The 26,095-nt window shown below is 41.1% G+C and overlaps 1 protein-coding gene across 4 annotated transcripts in view; it reads left to right on the plus strand.

Moving 5' to 3' along the window:
* The window catches only part of MFSD6 (major facilitator superfamily domain containing 6), a 68,612-nt gene that overhangs the window by 20,282 nt on the left and 22,235 nt on the right, over positions 1-26,095 (plus strand). For all 4 annotated transcript variants that reach the window (XM_064484987.1, XM_064484984.1, XM_064484986.1 and 1 more), the window contains exon 2: positions 346-1,945. In XM_064484987.1, the coding sequence (XP_064341057.1) occupies positions 399-1,945 (1,547 nt within the window). In that variant the 5' untranslated portion in view covers positions 346-398. The remainder of the gene's footprint in view (positions 1-345; positions 1,946-26,095) is intronic.

Consider the following 26,095-nt stretch of genomic DNA (forward strand, 5'->3'; position numbering starts at 1 on the left):
CTATAAATACTATTTACTTTCAATTCCCTCTGTTTGGTTTGGACATAATCCCTGTCATTTGTACACTTTTCCCTGGAAATCAATAAAAAGATTGAGAATGTACCTGAGTAATACACCTGCCAATTAGAAGATGTAATTAAGTCAGCCAGTGGCCACAAAGAGTACTTGACTTTTTGAAAGCTATTTTTCTGTATCAGTATTGTATGGCTGCAAGTGATAAATGGTGTTAGTTCTCTCTCACAATTACTGTTTTTAGTTGTAGTTTGAAATCCCTCCGTTTCCTGCAAAATGAAGCTCTATGTAACCATTTTCATACTAAGCCATCTTTTAAATTTTACTTTACAGATCAACCACCAACATTTTGAAGGTCCTAAACTTTCTGATGGTGGTGGTAAGCCATGGCGACGGATGATAAAGTTGCCATCTTAACTGACGATGAAGAGGAACAGAAGAGAAAATATGTGCTTGCCGACCCCTTTAATGGTATTTCCAGGGAACCAGAAGCACCTTCAAATGAAACGCCCTCCCCCACTGAAACAGCTGCTCTTCCTGAGGAGGAAATAGACTGGATAGAGAAACACTGCGTTAAAATAAACAATGATCTTCTAATTTCCAAGGTTTTTTATTTTTTCTTTTACTCTGCATATGGCTCTCTTTACCCACTTCTGCCGGTGTATTATAAGCAGCTGGGAATGTCACCAAGCCAGAGCGGGCTGCTCGTGGGTATTCGGTACTTCATTGAATTCTGCAGTGCCCCTTTTTGGGGTGTGGTTGCAGATCGCTTTAAAAAAGGCAAGATCGTCCTTCTCTTTTCTCTTTTGTGTTGGGTTTTATTCAACTTGGGCATTGGATTTGTCAAACCCGCTACCTTGCGATGTGTACCAAAGATTCCCCCAACAGCTCGCCCCACCAATTCAAGTCCCCCGTTCACTGTCCTGCCAACAAATTCTTCCATTACCACATCACCTAGAGTTCGTGAGAAAAGGTACCTGCTTCCTTACGAAGGGCCAATGATGTTCGAAGCAGGGCCCAATGTCACGGAAACTGTCATCTTCTCGACAGCTCTGAACAAGACCAGCATGCCCACTCTGCAGCCTCAGACAGATGAAATTACGGACCATAGCATGGACTTGACCTCGAACCCAGGCACTGCAACCTCTGTGCCCCCAGGAAATGCAACCAGGGAGACAACGACCTCTATTGTCACTACCGCCAAATCTTTACTTTCTGACCAAGTCACTCTTATTTATGATCAACAAGAAGTAGAAGCTATATTCTTAGTGATCTTGGTAGTTGTCATAATAGGAGAATTCTTCAGTGCTTCCTCCGTCACGATTGTGGACACGGTGACCCTCCAGTATCTGGGAAAGCACAGAGACCGCTATGGGTTGCAGCGCATGTGGGGTTCCCTGGGCTGGGGCCTGGCGATGCTGTCCGTGGGCATCGGCATTGACTACACCCACACAGACGTGCTCATCGATGGGAAGGGGTGTAAGCCCCCTGAGTACCGGAACTACCAGATTGTCTTCATCGTCTTTGGGGTTCTCATGACCATGGCCTTGATCGTCGCTACTCAGTTCCGGTTCCGCTACAACCACTTCAAAAATGGTGACAGTAAAGGGAAAGAGGTGGAGATCCCTCAGGTGGAGAGGAACAGCTCCACAGAGTCCTCGGAGGAGACACCAACCACCACCAGCCACTCGCAGGCCTTCAACTTCTGGGACTTAATCAGGCTGCTTTGCAGCGTGCAGTATGGCTCCGTGCTGTTTGTGGCTTGGTTTATGGGTTTTGGATACGGCTTCGTGTTCACCTTTCTTTACTGGCATTTGGAGGACCTGAATGGAACGACAACCCTCTTTGGGGTCTGTTCAGTCCTGAGCCATGTGTCTGAGCTGACGGCTTATTTTTTTAGTCACAAGCTTATTGAATTGATCGGCCACATCAGGTAAGAAGGCGCTTACTGTTGCTGTCCCTCAAAAGTTGAACTGTATCTTTTCATAGTTGATGGCACCTTTGAGCACATGTAAGAATATTATCATTTGTGTTGGGGGTAGGGTTGGGGTGGAATGGGGTTTTCTGTTGCTCTTTCTTCTTAAAATAGAAACAAATAGAAGGAAGTGATTATCCTGCTTTGATTATCTCACACAAACAAATACGCTGTTTCCGCTCTGTGTGCTAAGAGACCCTTACAGTAAATGTTTTCTAGTACAGGAGCACCAATTCAGTCAACTGTGTTGTCTGCAGACCTTGAAGGGCCCACCTGTCTCAGGCATTTATGAAGAAGGGCTCAAGTGGATAAAGAGGATTATGTTTTTTCAGCCTTCAGTTATTCTCAGCCACTTGCTGACACAGATAGACCTTAAATACATGGTGTTTGAAGATGTCCGTTGTATTTAGTAAGGCTGTGATGTGACCCACCATAATTCCTAATCCATGAGATTGCATGGAAGAGAATCTTATATAATTTTTTTTTTTATTATTACATGAGTCTCTGCATTTATATCTGCTTTGAAAATGTGGGACATTTAAAAATCTTCCACCTAAAATTTCCCATCTAATCTTTATAGGCAGAAAAACCTATAAAGACCTGGTGTTTCTTGTGTAATGTTTCTCACCATTAATGTTTGTCTGAAGTTGTTTGAGGAGTACTTTGCTCCTTGTAAGTCTTTGCTTTGTAAGTAATGCTTTGCTGTTGGCTCTGAAACGTAGATCCAGCTACACTCAAGCAATCTTACCTCATAGGAAAGTATGACAGGTCTGTCCCTAAAATCTGAAGTTGCCGTGACTAAAAGAAAGTGACCGTGTGTGTTTGTGTGTATGTGGTAATTTTTAAACCTGCTGTTTCTATGAGAAATCATAAAGGAGAAATAGATACTCACAAGATTTGAGAAACGTTGATCTTTTTTCCCTTAATTTCCCTTTGACTAACTGAAGAAATATTTTCTAAAGTTTCAACCATTCTTTTCCCCATGCAATTGTGAATATTTTTCCTTGTTTGGTTTGGTTTTGCTTTGGGAGGCTGTGTCCTGTTCTTTCTCTTTCTCAAATCTTTGACCCCTTTGTTGTCATTAAACAAAGTCAGGCACTGTGTGTGGACGGTTCCCAGAGCCACAGAGTCCCTGAGGCACATTCAGTGGGACCAATCTGAAAAGAGTCTTATGATATTAAGGACTTGGAATATCCTTTAATCTTGTCTGGGTCACATTTACATTCTCTGTGCTGTGTGGATTGACCGTGATGAATTAGACAATCCTCTAATTGTATGAGCGGAATCTCACCTCAGATATGTAAAAATAGTATGTTTAAAAACCATAGCCATTTATTCTCAGAAAGGTATGCTGTTAGGTCCAGTGAGTGGAGTTCCTAGATATCATGATTTAATCACCCAGTACTGTTAATTGAATGTTGATTTAGTGCAGAGAATGCATATAGGTTTTATTTTCAGATAAATTGTTAGATTCTTCTTACATGTCAAGAAAAGTGGTTTTTTTTATGTATTTGCCTTTTGTCTGAGGTATATATTTTCATGATAAAATCCTGGCAGGTTTACTATTAATTTTGGTAATTATGTGAATTCTACTTGTGTTTTGTTTCCTAAGTATTACTGGTTACTCATTACTTAAAAACCAATGGCTCACTTGACCTTAACTTTCTAGTTTTATGTACAAGAACATCTTTTTTCCCCTTCCTTAATGATGTGACGGAAGAAGAAAGCTCTTGTGATCACATTGTTGCTTCCAAGAGCCTACTGGGATTCCATCAGTTTGTGGTCATTTACCTCTTTTGGGTTTTTATTCTGTCCATTAAAACGTATTGTCTTAACTATTTTTAAAAGATTCTGATAGTTGAAGTAAGATTATGTCCATGTGTTCAGGTAGAATGGGTATGTTTCTTTTGGTGAGAATGTTGGGAGCTCAGGTAGGTGGTGGTTGAGATTTGAGGGTTTAAATGTGCAGGGATGACAGTTTGAACTTTTCTTTGGAAGAATATCATGCATTAAATAGTTGATGAAGAGAAGTCATCTTTTTTTTTTTTGAATAATTATTACCTTTGTTTTAATATAATCTAGTTTATTGTAAATGTATAGGATCTACTTCTTTTTTTTTAACATTTTTTATTGATTTATAATCATTTTACAATGTTGTGTCAAATTCCAGTGTTCAGTACAATTTTTCAGTTATTCATGGACATATACACACTCATTGTCACATTTTTTGAAGAGAAGTCATCTTTCTGTGCATTCAGAGTCTTTATGTTTTCCTTGTGGGATCATAAGGAGAGATCCGTCTATGGCCCTTAGGTCTGCATGCATGTTTTTGCAGTATTCTGTGACTGTCTTGTGGGAGTTTGTTTCTAGGAGTCAGCACGACCACAAAAGTGGTAACTATCCTAATGTAGTCCAAAGTGGATTTTCACAAATTCTTTATATAGACTCATAGGGAAGAAACAGTCATACCAGAAAACAGCTTTTAAAACAGCATGTCCAATTTTGAACCACTTACTATTTTAACTCTTCTACAGTTTGGGTCCAGTTTTGCAGGGAATATCCTATCTGTCGGTCTAAACACATACACACACACACAGAGTAAATGATTTCTGATTTTGACCTTGGATTTTGTCCCCTCTGGAAAGTAGCTTTCTCAGGCAAATAGGGTAATGCTTACTGTTTCTACTTTAAAAAAGTAAATTTCTTTTGATTTAAAATCACAAGACTTTGGAATTTACAGCAAGTATATTTCTAGGCTAATTTATGTAATGATGATAACTAGATTTCTTTAGCTAGAGATATAAATGCATCTTAAGGCTGTATTCACCTTGCTGAATGTTTCAACAGCCATGAGTAGGGTTGTGATCAAAATATATTGAAATTAATCATTTGTAAATTTGTAAAACAGAACTATTCAGTATTAGGCCATCACCTATGTTATTCGATTCAAATTTATTTATAGATTAAGGGACACACAAAAATCTACCCAAGCAACTCTGACTTTGCCCTGAAATTCTTACACTCGAGGTCAGTTTTGTCATGCAAATGTTATCTGGAAGGGGTAATATAGTAACCATCATTAGCTATTAATTACTAGTAGTAATTGAGCAGCTAGGTATCCAAATGAGCTTGCCAGTCCATTAGGGAAAGAAGGAAAATACATGATGCAGACAGGAAGAGGAGGAACACACAGGTTTTCCTGGTGGGCACTGCAGGAAGTCCCAGAACAGGTAGCAAGATGCTTGGGCTACCTGCTGAGGACCCAGGGGAGGTAGTACAGGGTAAATGTTTTGTCGTTGGAGGAATAGCAACAGCATTATAAGAGTGAGGAAACTGCAGCTGGGGTGATCAGGGAAGCCGAATTTGAGCTGCCCACTGAAGGATTTAGAGAAGATGGTGTTTATCCCCTCCCCTGTTTCTACCTACCCCTTGGTGCCATATTTGCTGGTCCCCTCCTCACCTTGCATGGCAGGACTCTGATTTCCTCCGGCTGCTTTTCCCAGTCTCCTGGCTTCTGCCTGGGTTCAGCTCCTGCAGTGGTTCACCCACTAGACTCACAGGGAGGGCTTTTAAAACTCCTAAGGCTCAGGCTGCACTTAGACCAATTACAGTCACGTCAGGCTCTCTGGGAGTGTGCCCAGTCATTCCAGCCAAGGTTGGTAACCGCCAGGCTGGTGAGAGGCCCAGGTGGAAGATGAGAGGGAGGGAGGGAGGGGGGAAAACCCTAGCTCTCACAGCATCTTGTGTGAGCTTTGGAGATTGTTCCCTCTGATCCTTTCGGGTGGTTCTTGCCCTGGCCTTGGGTAGTTTCCTCACCTGCAGGTGTTGATCAGTACTCAGTTGGAGTATGGAGGGGAGCCCTCTGCAGAGCTCTGCAGCTCTCTCTATATAGTTCTCTCCCCGGTGGTTCTCGATCCTGCTCCCAGACTCTCAGCCCTGCCTCCTCGACTCAGGCGTCTCTGTGCCCTGACAGGCAGCATCTCTGATGATGCTTCTTACCTACGGCTCTGCCTGCTGTGGGTGCCCTTGAGCTCATGGCCCTCCCGCTTCATCCTTCTGATTAGACCTCGTGGAGGCTGTCTGTGGCTTGCTTACCGTGCTCTGGCTTCTCAGCTCTTCCATCACCTGCCTAACCAGGCCCCTGATCTAAGGCTGGTGCTTATATCCCTGATTACATCCTGATGTGTATGCAGTCCTTAGCTGCTTAGACCTCTGGTGCCAGTTGCCACAATGGAAATAGAATAACTCAGTTCTTGATTAAAAAAAAAAAAAGATGGTGGGCCTTAAACAACTTTTTCCCCTTCTCATTTCTTAATGGAGCATTATTACTTATTTTTAAAAAAATGACTTTTACTGCAATAGAAAAAAATGTTAAGACTTATTTTTCATAGTAAATTTGAAATTATAACTTATATGTGATCTAGAGGAGTATTACTCTGTTGTTTAAAAATCAAAATCCTGCATATTTTTCAAGTTTAGTGAACCAGCAGTTTATTTAGGCCTAGAGAACCCCAGATTAATAGGATGCAGAGGTGAGCACTAAAAGGACGGGGGCTGGAAAAGACAAGGGAGATTGGAGGCCAGATGGGTGCTGGGATGAGGAATATGAGCTTTTATCCTGAGTGCAGTAGGGAATTACAGCAAGGCTCAGAGCAGGGGAGGGCCGCAGATTTTCACATATTTGCATTATGGTGGATAACTCTGAAGCAGGGAGCCCACTGAGAAGTTTCTCAAAATAGTCCAAGTGAGAGGTGATCCAGGCCTGGACGCAGCAGTAGCAGCAGAAATTGAGGGAAGGAGTGTATTTGGGCGGTGAAGCTGGCAGAATGGTTTGATGTGGGCAGTGATATAGAGACCACCGTGTCTCAGCTTGGGTACAGTGGTTCCACTACATCCAGGAGGAAATTCAGGAAGGACATACAGAATTGGGGGAGGGTGGGAAGGCAGTCTGCATCCAACTCTGGGTTTGTTCAGCTTAAACGTGGAACATCTAGATGGGAACGTCTGACTGCCATAAGCCTGAAGGTACAGTTAAAACCAGGAACATAAGATCAACAAGGAAATCTTGTGGTGGAAGAAGAGAAATGGGCTGAGGAACATCAATTATGGTTGTCACCAATATTTTATTCTGAATTTCTGATCTTGCTGGAATGTTGATGTATGCTTTATTGCTTAAAGGAAGTATCTTCATGGTTAAGAATATTTTGTGCTATGGGGAATTGTGTTTATGATCTTTACTGTAACCTGTTTCCACATCTTGCCTTGGGAGCAGATGACTTTCTGAGCACCCTTCCAATGCCAGGCACCCTTTAGGAGTGTTTATCACTCCTTACCTGAGACATAAGCAAGGCAGAGGGAAACATAAAGAGAGAGGGACTAGAAGAAACAGAGATAGAAAGTCAGCAAATAGAGAAGGGAAATAGCTGCTGTCTCCAGGGTAAGATTTCTTCCTGTCCTTATTCACGAAAGGCAGTGTTACATACTGGTTACAAGCACAGGCTGGGAGTCACGTTGCTGGGTTCAGAGCGTGGCTCTGCCACTTGGAATCATGTGGCCTTGAACAGGTTACATAACGTTTTGTGTCTCTGTTTTGTCATCTGTAAAAAGGCATATCATTAGTACCGACCTCTGTATTTACTTATTTTTCATGAAGACTAAATGAGGCAGTTGCTTAGAACAATGACTGGCATATATTAGGAGTTCAGTTGATTTTTTAAATTATTACTTTGTCAATCTTTTGATTATTATGTTGCTCACAACTACAAGACTCATTGGAACTGATAAAAATACTGTGACTTAGTATAATGTAGAAGTGTACAGGTTGTTAAGGCTGCAAAGTTAAGATGTTTGTGGTTTTCAAAATAAATAATTCACACTCAAAACCATTTTGGTCAAACTGAGATTTTCTCCTCCTAATTTATTGTAGATTGTTTATATTCTCCTTCATGCTATTTTTTAGGTCTTGGTGATCATAAGCTACTATCTCTGTAATAGCTGGCATACAGAATTATTGTAATCATAGCTATTATTGTTTATATGTAGATAGATTTCTATGTTTTCTATTCCTTTCCCAGTTTACCTTCAAAGATATTGATATTCATTTTTATAGGAAAAGTCTCTTAGAGCTATTTCAAGTATAGATTCTTATTAAACTGTAAGCTGTAGAGTTTCAAAAGTAGAAGAATTTATGATCAAGAGCTGAAAGGGAGTAACTGGGTTTTTATAGCCCCCTGAAAAGAACATCTTTGCTGAGAAATATATTGCCATATTGTATCATAGCTACTAGTCTGACTTGTTAATAGCAGCATTACTTATTATAGAGCTATTCATAGTTCAAAACAAAAGGCCATTGTTATAAGGTAGTGTAAGTGAATCTGGGGCTTTTGTTTATTGGTATCATATTTGGTTTGTTTTCTCTTCCACCTTCAGTGGCTGCATTGACTGAGGCGCTCACTGAACTAAAGAGAGCAGGACTAACTTTGTATGAGCTGTAGCTTTTGTGGTAGCTTCTCATGGGCCGAGGTGGTGGTGGTCATTGAGGTGTGCACCAGACGAGAGTAAAGGCAGCTCCTGCAAATTCATGACCTAAATAACCACTGTGGAGACCAGTTCAGGAGTCTATGGTAATGCGCAGGTTGGACATTTCCTACGGCTTGAAAATTTCAATTTAAGGTATATACCTGCCTGGAGAAACTTTTACACACATGCAGAAAGACACATACAAAGATGCTTACTTGCTTCTAGAAGCTTTTTAACAGTGAGAAAGAGAATTAGTCTAAATATCCATCAATTGGGAAGTGGATACGTTCAATATGGTATAGTCATAAGATGGAATATTATGCAGAAGTTAAAAGGAATGGACTAGATTGATCTGTCAACATGAAAAGCTCTCAAAAATATGTTGAATGGGGGAAAAAAGAAAATTTCAGAATGATACACAGTTTGGTACAATTATGCAAATCTTAACAATGCATTTCAAAAGTTATGCATATTTTTATGGATATACCTAGTTATATAGAAAAATTTTAATTTAGAGAGGAAAAATGCATTCTGAGTTCATATTAGCCCTAGCTTTCTGGACAGGACATTAAAAAAAGGGGACTGGGTGGGGGGGAACAAAGAGGACAAGGAAAACTGCCACTTTATCTGTAACATTTTATTTCTTTTCAGAAATAATAGCAAAATATTCACAATTTTCCATTCTTGGTGCTACATGTATATATCTTCTACCTTTTTTGATATTTTGTATTGGAAAATAGCTTAAAGCTTGATTCTAGTTGTAGTGGATCAATATAATTATCCTCCTGTAAAATAACCTGATATATGTGTGTGTAGCTGTATATGTTTTTAATTAAATTAGAATTGGCTTACAGTGTTGTTAGTTTCTGATTCAAAATGATTCAGTTATATATATATTCTTTTTCATATTTTTTTCCAGTATGGTCTATTACAGGATATTGAGTGTAGTTTCCTGTGCTATATAGTCAGACCTTATTGTTTACCTATTACATATATATATAGTAGTTTGTACCTGTATATATTTTAAAGAGATGTATTGTATCCAAATATATCAAGTAAACATTGAGATTTTGTGCCACTAATATGTATTTTGCCCATATAATTTTATCCTAAGTAGCATGAATTTAAATGATTAACAGTCTACGCAATTATCATGGCCTCAGGTCTTATTTCTTTCTCTTTAAAATGAAATCAGGTGCAAATCTGTAGTATCTCATTAGGAATTAATATCAAAATGTATCCAACACCCCAGATTTGGGTAGTGATTATATTTCTTTATATATAAAAAGAAATCAAGGTACCAAAAAATGGTATCTTAAAGATCATAAAGTTTATTGCTGACCATGAGTCAAAGTATGAGTGTCTGTACCAGCTGTTTGATTATCTTGAGTCATACAGGGTCAATTTACTGCCTTTATTGTGCAAGTCAAAAACCTAAGCAATCTGGCTAGTTGTATTTCTACTTATCCTTGGAAATATTTGGTAGACCGTCATTGTATCTAACGAGAGGATGGAAGCTCAGACATTATCAGAAAGAGTCAACGTTAGGTTACATTTGTCTGGGGACCATAGCCTTGGACCTTGCTACTTACTGTGTGTTGTGGTCGACTACTGAGCACAGTGAGGGATCCTCAGTCATGGAGGGTTGGCCGTGGTATTTCACGAACACTTAGGAGAATGAAAAACAGAAGGAACAAATTGGTCCAGCTTTGACTCCAGTCATCTTCCCAAGCCCTGGGAGGAGTGTTGGGTAGTCTGGTAGCTATCCTTGTTTCCTGTATTCTTCTTTTTGCCAGTTCACCTGTAAAGAGTGCACACGTGTGTGTGTGTGCGCACACGTGTGTGCATCTGACCTAGGTTCAAATCCCACACTTACTCTATGTCTGACCTTGGATAAGTAAGCAGAGTAGCTTTATTAAGTTTCAGGTCCCCATTTGTAAAACGTGGTAATAATTGTATTGAACTTCATAGCACTGTTAAGATTAATGAGATAATTCATAGGCCATAGTAAGTGCTCAGCTGTAAATAGTAGGTGGTATTATTTCTGTTATTATTAGTTCACTCCTTCAACAAGTATTTAGCATACACTAGGTGACAGGCGCTTTCTAGGTCCTGGGGGTACACGGAGTGTGTAACAAGATAGACAAAGGCCAGTCCTCATGGGACTAACCTTCTGTTGGAGTAAACAGTAAACAGATTATTTCATTTCTGATGATGATGAGTGATATGTGGCCAAAATAATGCAGGATAAGTGTTCCCAGTGTGACTGAGGAGAGGGGGCAGTGTCAGCCTGAGTAGGCTGAGAGGCTTTCTCCGAGGAAGAGACATCTGAGCCGAGTGACATCTGAGTAGAAGGCACCAAGTGAAGGTGAGGAAACCACAGTGCGCATGGCCCGAGGAGAGACTGAAGGATGACAGAGGTCAGCGAGGTGGGCAGGGCCCTGCAAGGCCTGCAGGCTCACACTGAGACATGGTGGGAAGCCTTCGGTGAGTTTGAGCAAGAGGTGACATGGATAGATTTCTGCTTTTATGTTTCTTAAAAACACTTGCATGGATGGAGCATTTGTTGTTATTGATCCTGCCCTACTTTAGAAAGGTCCCTATTTTATTTCATTCTTTGAGTTTCAGAGAACTTGAGTTGTTCTTTTTTTCTTGAGTCATAGCTGGTGATTCATGCACAACCTTTGTTGATTTAGTTCCTTCCACCAATCCCAGATGGAGGGCTTTTTGTTTTTAGCAACTTCAGAGTTTCCGAATAGCTATAGACTCTAGAGAATAAGTAAAAAAATAAAAAATTGAAGTTTAAAAACCTCCAACCTTAACAGAAAATATAATTACAGGGCAATATTGTAAAAATAATAATGATTGCTCTCCTGCTATTTCAGCGTTTATTACGTGACAGTGCTCACCAAGGCACTGTGCTGAATGCTTTACCTTCAAAACCTCGTTGCATCCTTCTAAGAGCCTTGTGAGTTAGGCGTTGGTATGTCCGTTTTAGAGAGGAGAAGTTCAGAGAGGTAGAGTGACACCTTGTGACACAGCTAGTAAATAGTAGAGGTAGAATTCAGACCCAAGCCATTCAGACTCCAAAGCTCTGTGTTCTCAGCTACCTTATAGATTCATAGCTACAGGCTTAGATTTGCGAGTATTTTGTCCTTTCATGCAACCCAGTCTCACCTCTTACCTAGTCTTACACTTTTCAGCTGCGAGTGATCAGTGTCTGGTACAACTTTTGCACCTATTGCAAGCACCCTCCTGTATCTTCCAGGTAAGATCTCCATTCCTCTAAAATGCCCCATTTTCTCAAATTATTCCTTTTGCCCCCAGTGAAACTCTCTGTCATTCCTCCAGATTAGCAATCCTCAAGCAGTGTTAGGAAGAGAGTAATGTGATTAAATCAACTCATACCAAATGTAAGTGGCAATGACTGTTGCCAATGATGACTATGTATCATATAGAAAGAGTTAATTCACAATTGAGTATTGGATTCATTCAGTATTTCTTTAAAGAAACCTCTGTTAAATGACCAGGTTCTATTCTAAGGATACAGTGCTGAACAAGACAGAAAAGGTCCCTCTTTCATGGGGTTCACTTTCTGGTCGAGGGTAGATGACCATAAAACAAAAAAGAAAATGTTAGGTGCTACAGAAATGTTAACTTAGGCACCCGAGACATTGGGAGTTGGGACAGATTAAAGCAAATAAAATTGAGAGTTCTCTTGGGCAGGATCTAGTGTAGGTGGAGTGAGAAAGAAGAGTTATTTTATGAACTGGATACCAGAAGCGAGGGGACCCAAGGAAGGGGTATCAGTTCTGGAATATGGGACTTGTGGAAATCCTGTGAGATGATGGAGTTGCCCATTGGGAAGTTGCATTTATAAGTCTAGATCTTGGAAGAATGGATGAGACTAGAGATGTCTTTGGGAAACATTGGCACATGGGTAGAACAGCTAGCTCCATCCCATGGTTTGAGGTTTCTGCAACCATCTTCCTCCTCCACTCTCCTCCTTTCCCTTCAGCTAGTAAACCTATTTTGGGAAATCATCTACCTCAAACAAGAAACATATTACATTCAGGGTTACTCTGGAAGCAGTGCCATAGGAGAGGACTGTAGGGAAGCAACAAGTTCAGTGCTTCTAAGATGAGGGTGAAAATTATATCCTAAAGTCAGAAAATGAAGTCTGCCTGCCTGCCTCCCTGCCTGCCTTCCTTCCTTTCTTCCCTCCTTCCCTCCCTCCTTCCCTCCCTCCTTGGTTTACAATGTTGTGTTAATTTCTGGTGTACAGCATGGTGATTCACTTACACATTTTTATGTATGGTTTCATATTAGTTTTCATTTTAGGTTATTATAAGATATTGAATATAGTTCCCTGTGCTATACAGTAGGTCCATGTTATTTATTTTATATATAGTAGTTTGTGTTTGCAAATCCCAAACTCTTAATTTTTCCCTCCCCCTACCTTTCCCCTTTGGTAACCATAAGTTTGTTTTCTATGTATGTGAGCCTATTTCTATTTTGTAAATAAGTTCATTTGTGTCATTTTTTTTTTTTTTAGATTTCACATATAAGTGATATCATATGGTATTTATTTTTCTCTTTCTAACTTATTTCACTTAATATGATAATCTCTAGGCCCATCCATGTTGCTGCAAATGGTGTTATTTAATATTTATTATGGCTGAGTAGTATTCCATTGTGTATATATTACCACAACTTCTTTATCCATTTATCTGCTGATGGACATTCAGGTTGCTTCCATGTCCTGGCTATTGTAAATTGTGCTGCTGTGAACATTGAGGTGCATGTATCTTTTTGAGTTAAGAGTTTTCTCTGGATATATGCCCAGGACTGGGATTGCTGGATCATATAGTAAGTCTGTTTTTTAGCTTTTTTAAGGAATCTCCATACTGTTTTCCATAGTGACTGCATCGAATTTCATTCCCACCAACAGTGTAGGAGTGTTTTCTTTTCTCCACACCCTCTCCAGCATTTATCATTTGTGGACTTTTTAATGATGGCCATTCTGACCAGTGTGATGTGATACCTCATTGTAGTTTTGATTTGCATTGCTCTGATAATTAGCAATATTGAGCATTTTTTCATATGCCTGTTGGCATTCTTTATGTCTTCATTAGAGAAATGCCTGTTTAGGTTTTCTGTCCATTTTTGGATTGGATTGTTTGTTTCTTTTTTTGTTGTTGTTATTGAGTTGTATGAGCTGTTTGTATATTCTGGAAATTAAGCCCTTGTCAGTCATATCATTTGCATATATTTTCTCTGAGTCCATAGGTTGTCAGAACATGAATTCTTGATGGATATATCTTTAATATTCTCTTCATGTTATTCACTCATAACTCAAGGTGTTCATCCTAGAGTAAGCCTCCATTCACGCATAGGAGTGGTGACCCCTGAATTTCTGTGGGACCGAAGAAACACAGCACTGGAGGGAATATGATGCCCAAAGTATCCTAATGGCTTAGGTGTGATTTTCTGTGCCCAGTGCTTATCTGTTAAGTAAAGCAGTGTAAACTGAGAAAGAAGACAAACCAAGACTAGACCAGCAAACAAATCAATTATTTTTTTTTTAACACAAATCCCTGAGTGTAGGACTGTTTCTTATTGTATTACCTAATAGCTGGAATATACGTTATTCCACAAAGAAGATTCTTGTATCTTTTGTAGGGAATGATTTTATACTCAGTTTCCTAATTAGGCTAAATCAGAAAATCATTGTTTGCATTTCTAATACCTAAATTATCACTAGAAATAAAGGAAATAATATTATTGCAGGCTTTACAATTTGTACGGTTTTCATAAATACTTTTATTGTTATAACTACCTTGCAGAAGTTTTTTTTTTATATTCATTTTACGGTGGTTTAATGAGAGCTTGATGTCCTCCATTGGTGGAAAGACCATGGGGACTCCCTGGGAGCCTGGGGTGGAGCACTTGAGAATCTGCAGTCAGGGTTCATGGAGCCTCAGGGTCAGTTCCTAATTGTGTTAGAAAGTGTAGGTGTTAAGGGTAGAGAAGTGTGTTGCTATGGACTGAATTGTTCCTCCCCCCACCGCCCTCGCACTAAATTCCTAAGTTGAAGCCCTAATCCCTCAAGGTAATAGTATCTGGAGTTGGAACCTTTGGGAGATAATTAAGGTTAGATGCGATCATGAGGGTGGGGCCCTCATGATGGGATTAGTGCCCTTATTAGAAGGGACATTGCAGAGCCTTCTCTAGCTCTTTCTCTGAGCCGTATGAAGACAGAGTGAGAAGGTGGCTGTCTGCAAGCTAGGAAGAGGGTCCTCACCAGAAACTGACAGTGCTGGCACCCTGATCTCAGACTTCCAGTCTCCAGAACTGTGGGAAAATAAATTTCTGTTTTTCCCAGTCTGTGGCAGTCTGAGCAGACTAAGACATGCCTCAACAGAGCAAGGAGAGCCTCCGGTGGGGATAGATGGCTGGGATTCCCAAAGATTCTAAGAGTCAGTGGATGCTAGAGTAGGAGGGACCTGTGACCTAACATTGGGATGACAGTTGGAGTGAGTCCAGCAGTAGCAAACTTATTTTTCTCTTTGTGTAGGAATTCCTGGTAGCATGTGTATTGGTTGGTTGAGCAGACCTACCATGAAAGCCAAGGAAGGAACAGATTTGCTATGATTTGCCTAAGGTCCACCCTTCTGAGTGATGGGGTAGGGACTCAGCCTGAGGTCTCTGGCTTATAATTCCCATGCTCTTTTCAATTTATCAGACAGAAATGTTGGTATTCATCAACGTACATGAAGTGGATGAAGACCAGTATCATTACTATTTCATTACTCTAAATCAAGTTATTATTAATTACTATTATTCTTTCATTACTCTTAATTAATACTATTAATTAGTTTACCCTTAGTTCTGTTAATGAGATTTTTGTTAGAAATCTAACAATTTGTTTCAAATACAGGTAGAATACTATAGCAGATCTTTGTGAAACCAGATTTTTAAGGTAGAGTGGTCCTTCATGCTTTTATGTGTGAAAAAGGGCACCGTTTAAATTTCCATCAGTTTCCTTCAATTCTTATGCTCGTGGTGGAGGAGGCTGTGCTGACTATGGAAAGGGCTGGTATGTGATGGCCGAAGACTAGAGTTGAGTCTTTGTTCTGCAGTTTGTTTAGCTACATGACCCTGGCAGCTTGGTTAACCTTTCAGGGCCTTGATTTCTTCAGCTGTAAAACAGAAATAATGATACCTCTTGCCCTTCCTCTTTCAGAAGATTATTGGCAGGAATAAATTAGATACTAAGTGGGGAAAATACTGAAGAATTTGAGAATATTATGGAAGTGTTAGTGTGGAGGGATGGGCATGGGGAGGAGTCTATGGAGAGCAGAGGTCTCAAGACCACTGAAGTTGATGCTCTTTCTTCCTCAGTGTCACAAAAAGAGGGGACAGGAGTGGTATGAACAAAATCTACTATTCAGTTAAGTTCCCTGTTTTAAAAAAGGGTAGAGAAAAGTTTCTAGTCCTAAAAATTTATTAGTTGACAAGTTTGGGGCAGGAGTTTATGATAATTGTATTTGTACTGTTTTTTCATGTCTTGAGACATCTGCAAGTTAATTATTACTTCAGGAAAGTTGTTTAGCATTATGAGTTGGGATCACATGGAATTAAATCTGAAAGTTTAAGAAGAGAAAGAGAGAGATGACCTAAAAGCCAGGATTGCTAGAGTTGGTACGACTCTTCACAGTGGGTTCTTTGCACTACCTCAGGGATCAAGGAACCGAGAAGACCAGGGCTCCTTTCAGCCCTGTTGGTGGGGCGAGCCCATCTCGGAGACTTTCCAGGCTCGTCTGGAGACCTGCAGTCTTGATGGACAGGTCCTGTGCCTGTGGTTAGATCTTCCCTAGGTGGAGTCTCCTGGACAGCCCTGACTCTGTTCCCTCTTGCGGTCCTGTTAAGCTGTGTGTGGGGTGGGAGGCGGAGCTGGAGGGTGTGTGCCCCTCCCTTGTTTCTGCTCCTTATAGTCAACTTCTGATTATTTGATTTTGAAGTCTGCTTGCTTGATGCAGCCCTTGTACAGCCCACAGGTAGAGGCAGAAATCCTGGCTCACCCTGTGTCCTGCCTCAGCATTGCAACCTGTTTCTGGGGCTACCTCAACAGAAATGGTCCTTTGGCCCATTTCAGTCTCATAACACAAAATTTTGTTTCTTGGTAAATTTTTCTTTTGTGATCCAGGATATTGGTCAGCTGTTGAGTGGCATTTGCTTTTCTGCTTTCTTCTTACCCCAGTCCTACTAATGAGTCATCAAAGTTTAAAATGTGAACCGTCTTCTAAAGTCAACTCAAACAGACACCCAGCTTCCTTAATCCAAGTGCACAGCTGCTGCCAGAAGCATTAACTACACTAACACAGGCAGTCCCTGTCTCCACTGGTCTAATCAAGAGGCGTTTCTTCCAGCCTGCGTCCAGGTTTGACCTCTTGCGGGAACCTTGGAGTAGGAACATAGCACACTGTTATCACCTACCAAAAGATCCACAGGGCAGGGACCTGGACCTTCCACTGGCCCACCAACTTTGTGGCCCCATTCTACCTCTCCAGACTGCTATTTCCTTGTCTCTGTAAAATAAGAGGGTTGGACTTGATGTGGCTTTGCTTAGTTCTAACTCTAATGATCTAACTTTCTACTTTAGTTGGTTTCAGTTTGTGGAAAACCGCACATCAGATCTCACCCCTCCCTGCCCACTCCACCAAGCATTCAGACTTTGAATGGTTTTTGCTGATAAGTCAGAAATATACACAAAGCCATTCATGCCAACTCATTCAGACAACAGACTGTCTAGCCAGTGATAGGGGATGTGATTTATGATAGCCATTGCTGGGGTCTGTATAGAGAACTTTCTTTCTCCAAAGCCGGTTGACTTGAATGGAAGTTAGAGCCCTAAACCTTAGACATTTCTCCATGTGCTGACTCAGACAGGATTTCTCACAGATATGGCTGCTCTTGGTGAAATATTTGCGTTGTGTTGAATAGTACTTTACACATTTGAACAGTGTTTTGCAGTTCTCCTTTATGTACTTACTTGATCTTTTCAAGACTCCTGTAGTATAACCAAGGCTGTTACGACCATTCCTGAGTCCCCTTCCTGTGAGCCTGAACCTGGATCCCACCACTTCAGCCACACTGCAGCTAATGCCCCGCCCTGCAGCCATTGTGAAAATGTACTGATTAGCACTGTTTGCCAAAGCCTTTCATTTTACACCAAACACTAGGAAAGTAAATAGCAATCCCTAGATAATGTAATTGAGTAAGTATTGTCAGATTGGTTTGTATAAAATGCTAACAAACCTCCTCTAAGGCAGCCCCCCTCTGACTTTAGAGGCCAGAGAAGCTGCCAGTGGTATCACACACTCTATTTCTGGTCCATGGAGTAAGTGGTTCTTGAGTTAAAAAAAAAAAAAAGAAAAAGAAAAAGAAAAAAAGAGGCCATTAGGTACACCCTAATCCAATGTGACTGATGTCCTTGTGAGAAGAGGCGTTTGGGACACAGACACGCACAGAAGAAAGCCCACGTGAAGACGTAGGGAGAAGGTGGCCATCTACAAGCCAAAGAGAGGGGCCTCAGGAGGAACTAATCCTGCCAACACCTTGATCTCAGACTTACAGCCTCCAGAATAAGAAAATAAAGAGTGTGGCTTAAGCCACCCAGTCGGTGGTGCTTGTTACAGGAACTGGATAAGCCTAGCTCCATGCCAGCTTAGGTTCCCATCCCCTCATCCTTAGCAGGTGTTTGGCCCCTGCCAGGGATGTGGAACTTGCTACCTCACAAGGTAGCTAGGATCTTGTGTCGCTTGGGACTCTTTCCCCTGAGGTGGCAGAAAACCTCAACTGAAGTGACTTTAGCAAAACAGGGAGTGTGTTGTCTGGCTGAAGAGCCCAGTGCATGGCCTGAGGTGTGGCTTTAACCAGGTCGCAGACGATGTGGTCAGAGCCTGGTTTCTCCACGCACTAGCTCTGCGTCCTGTTGGTAGGAGGTCCCAGGCGGTCCACACCTTCCCAGGGTCACGTCCAGCTGAAGAGAGAGACTGCTGCGTTGCCCTGGTTTCTGTCAGCAGCTAAAACCACAGTATCTGCTGTGCTGACTGCTCGCAGGTTAGCTTCAGGCTAACGCAGACCCTCTTCAGCAGAAAAGCCCTTCATGTACTTGAATGTCCCTCCTGCAACTTTGCTTCTCCAGTTCCCTCAGGGGTTTTCTCCAGAACATCTCATCCTAGACTCTCCTCTTTTTAATTCCCCCTCATTCTGACTCCTTGTCCCCCCCCCCCCCCCAGTGATCTCCTAACTGAACCCACTTCCTGCTGTGGTCTGGCCAAAGTCAAGAACGGTAGGATTATTATGTCCTTTTGGTTTGGTCATGATATTCCTTTAGCCTGAATTTTGATAAACTTGTATAGTTCTCTTAAATTTAGCTTAGGGTCAACTAAGACTCTTGTGGCCTTTTTCAAAGTAATAGTTGTGACAGTTGTCAACGATTCTTGTCTGGAAATGATAGAATTTGTATTTTATGTATGCCTCAGGCCATCTCATGGAAAACTTTTAAACAAAATCATGGTGTGTGTGGGTGTGTGTATGTGTATGTGTGTTGGTCATATGACTTTGACCCAAATGGAAACAGTGAGAACAAAACAGCATATTGTATCTTTCAAGTGATTGGGTTCCATTAATCAAGGTTCTGTTTTGTTTTAAACATCCTTATTTTTCTACCTAGAGATATACACAGCTAATAAAAAGTAGATTGATAAACTAAAAGAACAATGGAGAGGAGTAAATATGGCCAGGAACCAGCTCAGTGACCCGGCTGATGGTTATCATAATTATACTCCTAGCTTATCAGTCATTTGGAGAGGAAAGATTTGAAGGCAGTAAAATAAAAAATTACTTAGACCAGCAGAAACTGAGACTTCACTTTTACCTTTTATTTTTCTACTAGAAAAAAGTAGAAGGAAGTATTAGTAGCCGCAGAAAGCATGCAGAGCTAAATGAATATTCTTTTTACCCCATTTACTCTTCTGACATACAGTGTGGTTCTTACACTCTGTTCTACAAATCCGGGGCAGTGGCTGGCTCCACCTGCTTGGTGATAGAAGCTTGATGGCTTCCAGGGTCTCTTTTGGTGATGTGATCCCTTTGGCTGTGCTGTGCCTGGTGTGGGAGTGCCACTGACTCTTTGAGCTTTGTGGTTTATATGCTCTTACTCTTCCGGTAAGATAGACCTGTGGGTACTCGGGGACCTTGTTATCTGCTTGTGCATATGTGTTGAGGATCCATTGTGTGGGCCTCCAGGATGCCCCAAACAAAACTATAGTCAGCAATTCATTGAACTGCTGCTTGTTAACACAAATGACTGAAAATTTATCTTTAAGCATAGCCTATTAACAGTAGTCAAAAATGGTGCCAAATATGGACATCCATTTTTCTTTGTGATCCTAGTTCTAGGCCTTTTTTATAAGTCAATTCATTCTTTCACATACCCATCACTTATTCCTATACCATGATCAAGTGTCTTATTATACATATATATATAATTACAGATATGCATATATAATTACAAATATAATATGTGCATACACACAAATAATTACAAGTATAATACGTGCATAGTCTACCTTTATATCTTGTTCATTACCATGTCCTTGGCACATAGCACAGAATATGTTCAATAAATATTTGCTGAGTGATGTTCTATTTAAAGTATTTCTATTTTCCCTCTAGTCCATGAATATTTAGTGAGTGCTTCCTGTGTGTTGAGCACTGGAGATTAATCTGAGCCAATATAATATGAAATAGTCACCCTGCGTGGAGCATACAGTCACGTTGTCGATGTCCAGGTACAAGTGAGATTAGGGTTGTGAGGAAAAGGCATGTGATGCTGTGATCACGTGTAAGGAGCCGAGTGAGATCTGAAGAAGGAGTAGGACATCAGGTAGGGATAGGTGGGGACAGTGGCCCAGTGGATACATTGGGAGTTCATGTGGCTGCAGACAGAGCGAGGCAGAGCATTGTGCCAGATAGGATACAATAAAAGATGTTTTATAATAGAATCTTGTTTATGCTAGCAGTTTTGATTCACAGGTTCCCACTGTATTCCATATAATCCTTTCTGATTATCCAGGTGACTCTTGAAGCAAACAAGTGCTTTTCTTAAGTTTTCCTCTAGAGACTACCATTTTCTTTGCCCCGGAAGAACAGAATCATGGCAGTGTTGAGTATTTCATGGGCCTTTCTTCACTATTTCTATGACTATTTGACTTACACCCAATCTCACAACAGATTCAAAATATAGAAATAGTACCGCATATTAATCTAGCTAGGATGTTGTGTTATTTTTATGCCAAAATAGAAACCCAGATAATGATCCCTTCAGGTTGGAGGACTATAGATCAGACATGAAACATCATTTGCTGTGTCTCTTTATAGCTACTTGAAACAGTGCCTGATCTCTATTCTTTGAGAAAGTGGATAAACAGATGGGAAGAAATTCAGGAGTACTAAAAGAAATTCGTCCAGTAAAGTCTCTCTCCCACGCTTGGGACAGTCCCCCAGTCATCCTCCCTAGAAGTGTAAGAGGTTCTAGTGTCTTGCACCAGAGGCAGTCACTTCGCATGTAAGTACACACATGCATGTGTGACTCTCTCTCTCTGACGTGAAGATTGGAATGCAGTACTTACTATTCTGCAGTGACTTTTCACTCCCTTTAGGTGACAGCATCTCTAGTTAGTGGCAGGTGGATTAATGATAAAACAGCGTATTCACAGCGTAAACATTTGAAAACACGAAAATATAAAAACATTTGCTAATCTTTTGATGTAGGGCTAAACCTTTTTCTTGAAAACAATTCTGCTTTGGGAGTTAAACCACACCCATAATCTATGATTTCCATCAGTTTCGGTTTCTTTGGTGTGGAACATGAACTTAAAAGATACTTTCAAAGCAATCTGACTGCAAAATTTTTTGTTAAATTACTGTAACCAAATTTTTTGGTTGCTTTCTCATGCCTTATTTGACAGTTTTTTCTATCTTTTAAACCCCTTGTTTTTATGTTATTATCAAATGTATATAACTCATTATACAAACTCAAAATCTTCAGAAATATATTCCTTAGACAATGAATGGTCCTGTAATCACAAATCTCCAAGGTAACCATCCATCGTGGTTTGGTGTCTGTCTCCTTCCAGATTTGTTTACGTACTAACAACTTGAGTTTTGAGACACACACACGGCATTTTATGACACAGTGACCAGGAAATTGTTGCTTTAAGAGACTTTTCTTTTGGTTCCCAACAGGAGATATTTAGAAATGTGTGCTGGGGGGGCATTTTCAGTTGTTTTAGAGACGGACACTTAATGCCTACGGGCCAGGGAGCCTAAACATCCCACAGTGAATGGGTGGGTCCCAGATGATAAAGAATCAGACCATGAATAATGGAAGTGGCCCACTGAGAAACACTATTTTCATGAGAACAGTGCTGCTTCTTGGCCTCATGTTTTATCAGTTTACAGAAGATTATATTAAATTACGTTACTGTAACTCATTGAATACTTGAGCAAGGCAGACTCCTTCTGAGTACAAGGTGGAAAAGACGCAGTCTTTGCCTCACGGGAGCTCACAGTCCTCTGTGTGTAGCGCTTGTCGGCTGTGACAAGTGCTCTAATGGAAGCAGTATAACAGGAACAGAGGGAGATAGGATCAGTTATACCTGCGGACATGTGAGAAGGTTTCTTAGAAGAGATGAGCCCTTTCAAGGAGAGGACTCTCAGTCAAAGGTACTAGCGCCTGAAGTCCTGTCTTGGGAAGAGGAAGAGGTATGTCGTCAGCTCTGCCACTTCTACGTAAGGACTTGGCCTGAGTACGAGATGTGGCAGCGCCTGCCACGTGTTGCTCAGGTCATTGACTCTTGGCCACGTGTCCACTCTCTGTCTGGCTGCTCCTGCTACCTCTGTGGCATGGGGAAAGTATCCTAGGGTGGTAGCTTGGGCCCCTTGCTTTGGGTGGGAATTCCAAGGAATGCCAGCTAGAATCCTTTCAAGCCAGCCAGCCCTGGGAGTGGGACACAGGATGGCAGGGAATGCCACGGAGAGGTCAAGAAAGGAGAGGCAGGACACAAGGTTCCAAACAGTGACAGTAAGACTCTGTTTTGCTAGACGGGGGCAGAGAATTCCTGGGGGGGCCACCCACAGGAACATTATATCATGGGGTTTGGTTGGGAGGAAAGGGTTGGCTATGAGAAAAACAGGAATTTTCTAGACTAAAATTTAACTCAAGGCCTAAACCTTCTATCTTCTAGAGAGTTTAGATATCTGTTTTCCTACCTTCTTAAGCTGACAAGGGAACATCATGTTACTGTAAGGGCGTCAGTGTAAATTGGTGTTTATGCTGGAAATAAGCTTCATTCCTGGGGAGGAGGGCACTGCTTACACTGAATGCTTACATTAAGCAGCAGAATCTTGACCTTCGTTAGCAGCTGATGTTTGCCAGCTCTACAAAGACATCTGTAACAATATCTGCAGGAGGTTCTTTTTTTAACTGACAAGTCCTTATAGACCGTAGAAGGATGATACTGTTTACCATAGAAAACCTAAGATGATTCCTAGGAGGCAGACTAAAGGCTGTGCTCCAAGTATCTGATATTAATGACCACTTCTTTCTCACGAGGAAGTCGTGTTCCTAATGAAATTCTAGCCAGGTGTAGCCGAGGACATCGTCTGAGTGGTCTGTAACCTTTCGAAATGCTACTTTCTGAATCTTGGCTTGTTGCTGGTCTGCCTTCATCTTCGCCCAGGCCCCAGACCAACGCTTGTGTGCTTTGGAATGTGTGTCTTTGTGCGACGGTTTGTAACACAGATTGAGAGCATGTTCAGTCTGCATCTGCAAATTCTCCACTTCTGGTTAATAAAAGCCATCCTCATCCAGGGTATTTTGTTTTCCTCCAGTGCTTTTTCTTTTTTGAGGACCTTTTCGGTTTCTCTGATAGAGGCTTTGCAAAATGCTTGCTGCCAATTACTCATTTGGCTGAGAATGGGTTCTCCTTGCCTGGTGCTGCTCTTCTGTCTCACACATCTGAGAGCCTTGTAGGGTAATCCTGCTTAGGTCTTTCTTTGCTGCTCATACCCTGTATTATCTCTGGAATAGAGAATGATTTCCAGGTGGATCTGGGCTTGAGAAGTTCGCTCATCTCTTTGTAAGTCCTTAGACTTTGATCCTTCTTATATTTTTCAAATACCCTCTCTATCTGTAAATCCTTGAGGTTTTATGGTTAACCTTGTTTCTGTGGTTCCCTCTCCCTGTGATGCTTATCCCTGTCTCTTTGTCTATTTGCTTCTAACCCAGGTGTCCTGGAACCCCCAGGGGTAGCTAAGAACCTCTCCTTTGTGCTGCCGTAGCACTTTGTGCAGACCCCTTACAATATTGTATTTATTTGCTCATGTGTCTGTCTCCTTACTAGAGTGTAATTTCCTCAAAGGTAAAGAGGATTTCTCTTCATTTTTATTCCCCTTCAGTCCAGTATAGTGTATGGTACATAGTGGTATCTCAGTTAATTTATTGAGCAAAATTCATGTTTTTTGCAGCTTAGAAGCATTCTCAGGGGACATTCAGCCATATTATATAGATGTTTTAAATTAGAAAAGTAGGGCATCATAATTAAATTGCAGGATGACTCACATGTATCTGTATCTTGAATTCTGTCTTTCTGGGAAAAGAGTACCAGCTTTATTATAAGATAATCACCAATCAACTTATTCTGCCAACACTGTGAATTGTGGTTTTGTAAGAAATTAGAATCTCATGAGCACTTTTCTGCTACCACTACATTTTGCTCAAATGCAGAATCAAGGAGTTTGACAAGTGATTCGGGTTTTCTGTGATGCAGTGTTTTCTGCTGAATCATTTGCTCCTTTTACCAGTTGTGTTCTTTGTGGATAAGCTCACTTGTCTGTACCGTCTGTTTTTAAAATCGCCTTTGTTTCTTGCCTGCTTTTGTACCTACTGGCTTCCTGTTGTGACACAAGAAAGCAGTGACGTTTCTGAGCTGTGTCACTGTAGGTGCTCAGTAGGCATCTGCATCTCGTGGCAAGACATGGTTTAGACTGTTCTTCTGTATTTCCAGACCTCTTAAGTCTCAGGAAAGTGCTAGGACCCCAAATGTGTGCTCTGTATTCAGCATAAAGAACCTGATTGTCCAGAAGATGGTCTTGTAAAACATAAATTCCTTTTTATTAGCAGATCCTTAATTTGGTGAGGGTGAGTTACTCATTTGCTAGGGCAGCCTTAACAAAGTACCACAGACTGGATGGCTTAAAAAAACACAAATCTATTTCCTCACAGTTCTGGAAGCTGAAAGTCTAAGATCAAGGTGTTGGCAGGACTGATTTCTTCTGAGGATTTCTCCCCTTGGCTCATCTTCCAAGTGTCTTTGCCTGGTCTCCCCTCTATGCCTGTCTCCTAATCTCTTCTTATCAGGACACCAGTCACGCTGGCTTAGGGCCCACCCTCATAAAATAGTTTTACCGTAATTACCTGTCGAGAGGCCCTTGTCTTCAAGTACAGCCACACCCTGAGGTACTGCGGGGTTAGCATTTACGACTTTAATATACGAATTTTAGAGGGGGACACAGTTCAGCCCATAACAGTGAATACAGTGAATACAGCAGTTTAACTGTCCCATTCAAATATTAAAGAGAGTCTTGGGTTGCTGCAATATTTTTCAGTGACTATTCGATAAATATGTGTCTACTTCTTCCCCTTTTCATAGATCAAAATGCTGCCTTCCTTTCTGCCCATATTTTACTTACTCTTGCTGATTTTTTGAAGCCACTGGCTTCTCCAGAACAGTTGGTGAGAAAGGAATGCTGATGCTCCTCTCTTTTGGAATTAAGAGGTAAAAGTTGTATCAGGAAACAAAAGGGCACTTGGATACTGTTCTTTAAAGTAGCAATAATAATAATACCACTTATTGAGTGCTTTTTATTGGCAGCTCATTGTGTTGTAATTATGACAACAAGCCTGCAGAATCGATGTTGTTATCTGCTTGATATATGAGGAAATTAGGGATTTGGATACACGCTCTGGATACTTCTTATTTTGTGTTTTCTCCTTTAAAGCATCTGTTTGGTCCTGAAGGACTATCAGTTGTGAGATTAGAAACGTGGGAAAGAAAGATATTATCAAGCTCATAGCTACTGGGCTTGTTGGTGGCATCTTGAGACCTGAGGGTCCCAGGTGTTCCGGACTGCAGTGGCTGAGTTCCATGCGGGTAGAGGTTTGACGGCATAGCATAGCCTGCCTCTTAAACTGGGCTGATTGGCTCTGGGTTACTGTAGGCCAGGGCCTGTGGACTATGGCCTAGATTGAATAACAGTTGTCATGGTAACCCTGCTTTAGAAGTGGGCTCCAAAGGAAGGTTCAGGATAGGCAATGTGAACACAAGGAAGATGTATTACTACATTTTTTTATGATGGGATAACCGAAAAGAATTCCTGGGAGCTGTTGGAGTGAGCTAGATCAGTGGTTCTCCACCTTTTGGCTCAGTATCTGACTAACCTGGGGAGCTTTCAGAA

The sequence above is a fragment of the Camelus dromedarius genome, chromosome 4, assembly GCF_036321535.1.
Source record: "Camelus dromedarius isolate mCamDro1 chromosome 4, mCamDro1.pat, whole genome shotgun sequence".
Taxonomy (NCBI): Eukaryota; Metazoa; Chordata; class Mammalia; order Artiodactyla; family Camelidae; genus Camelus; species Camelus dromedarius.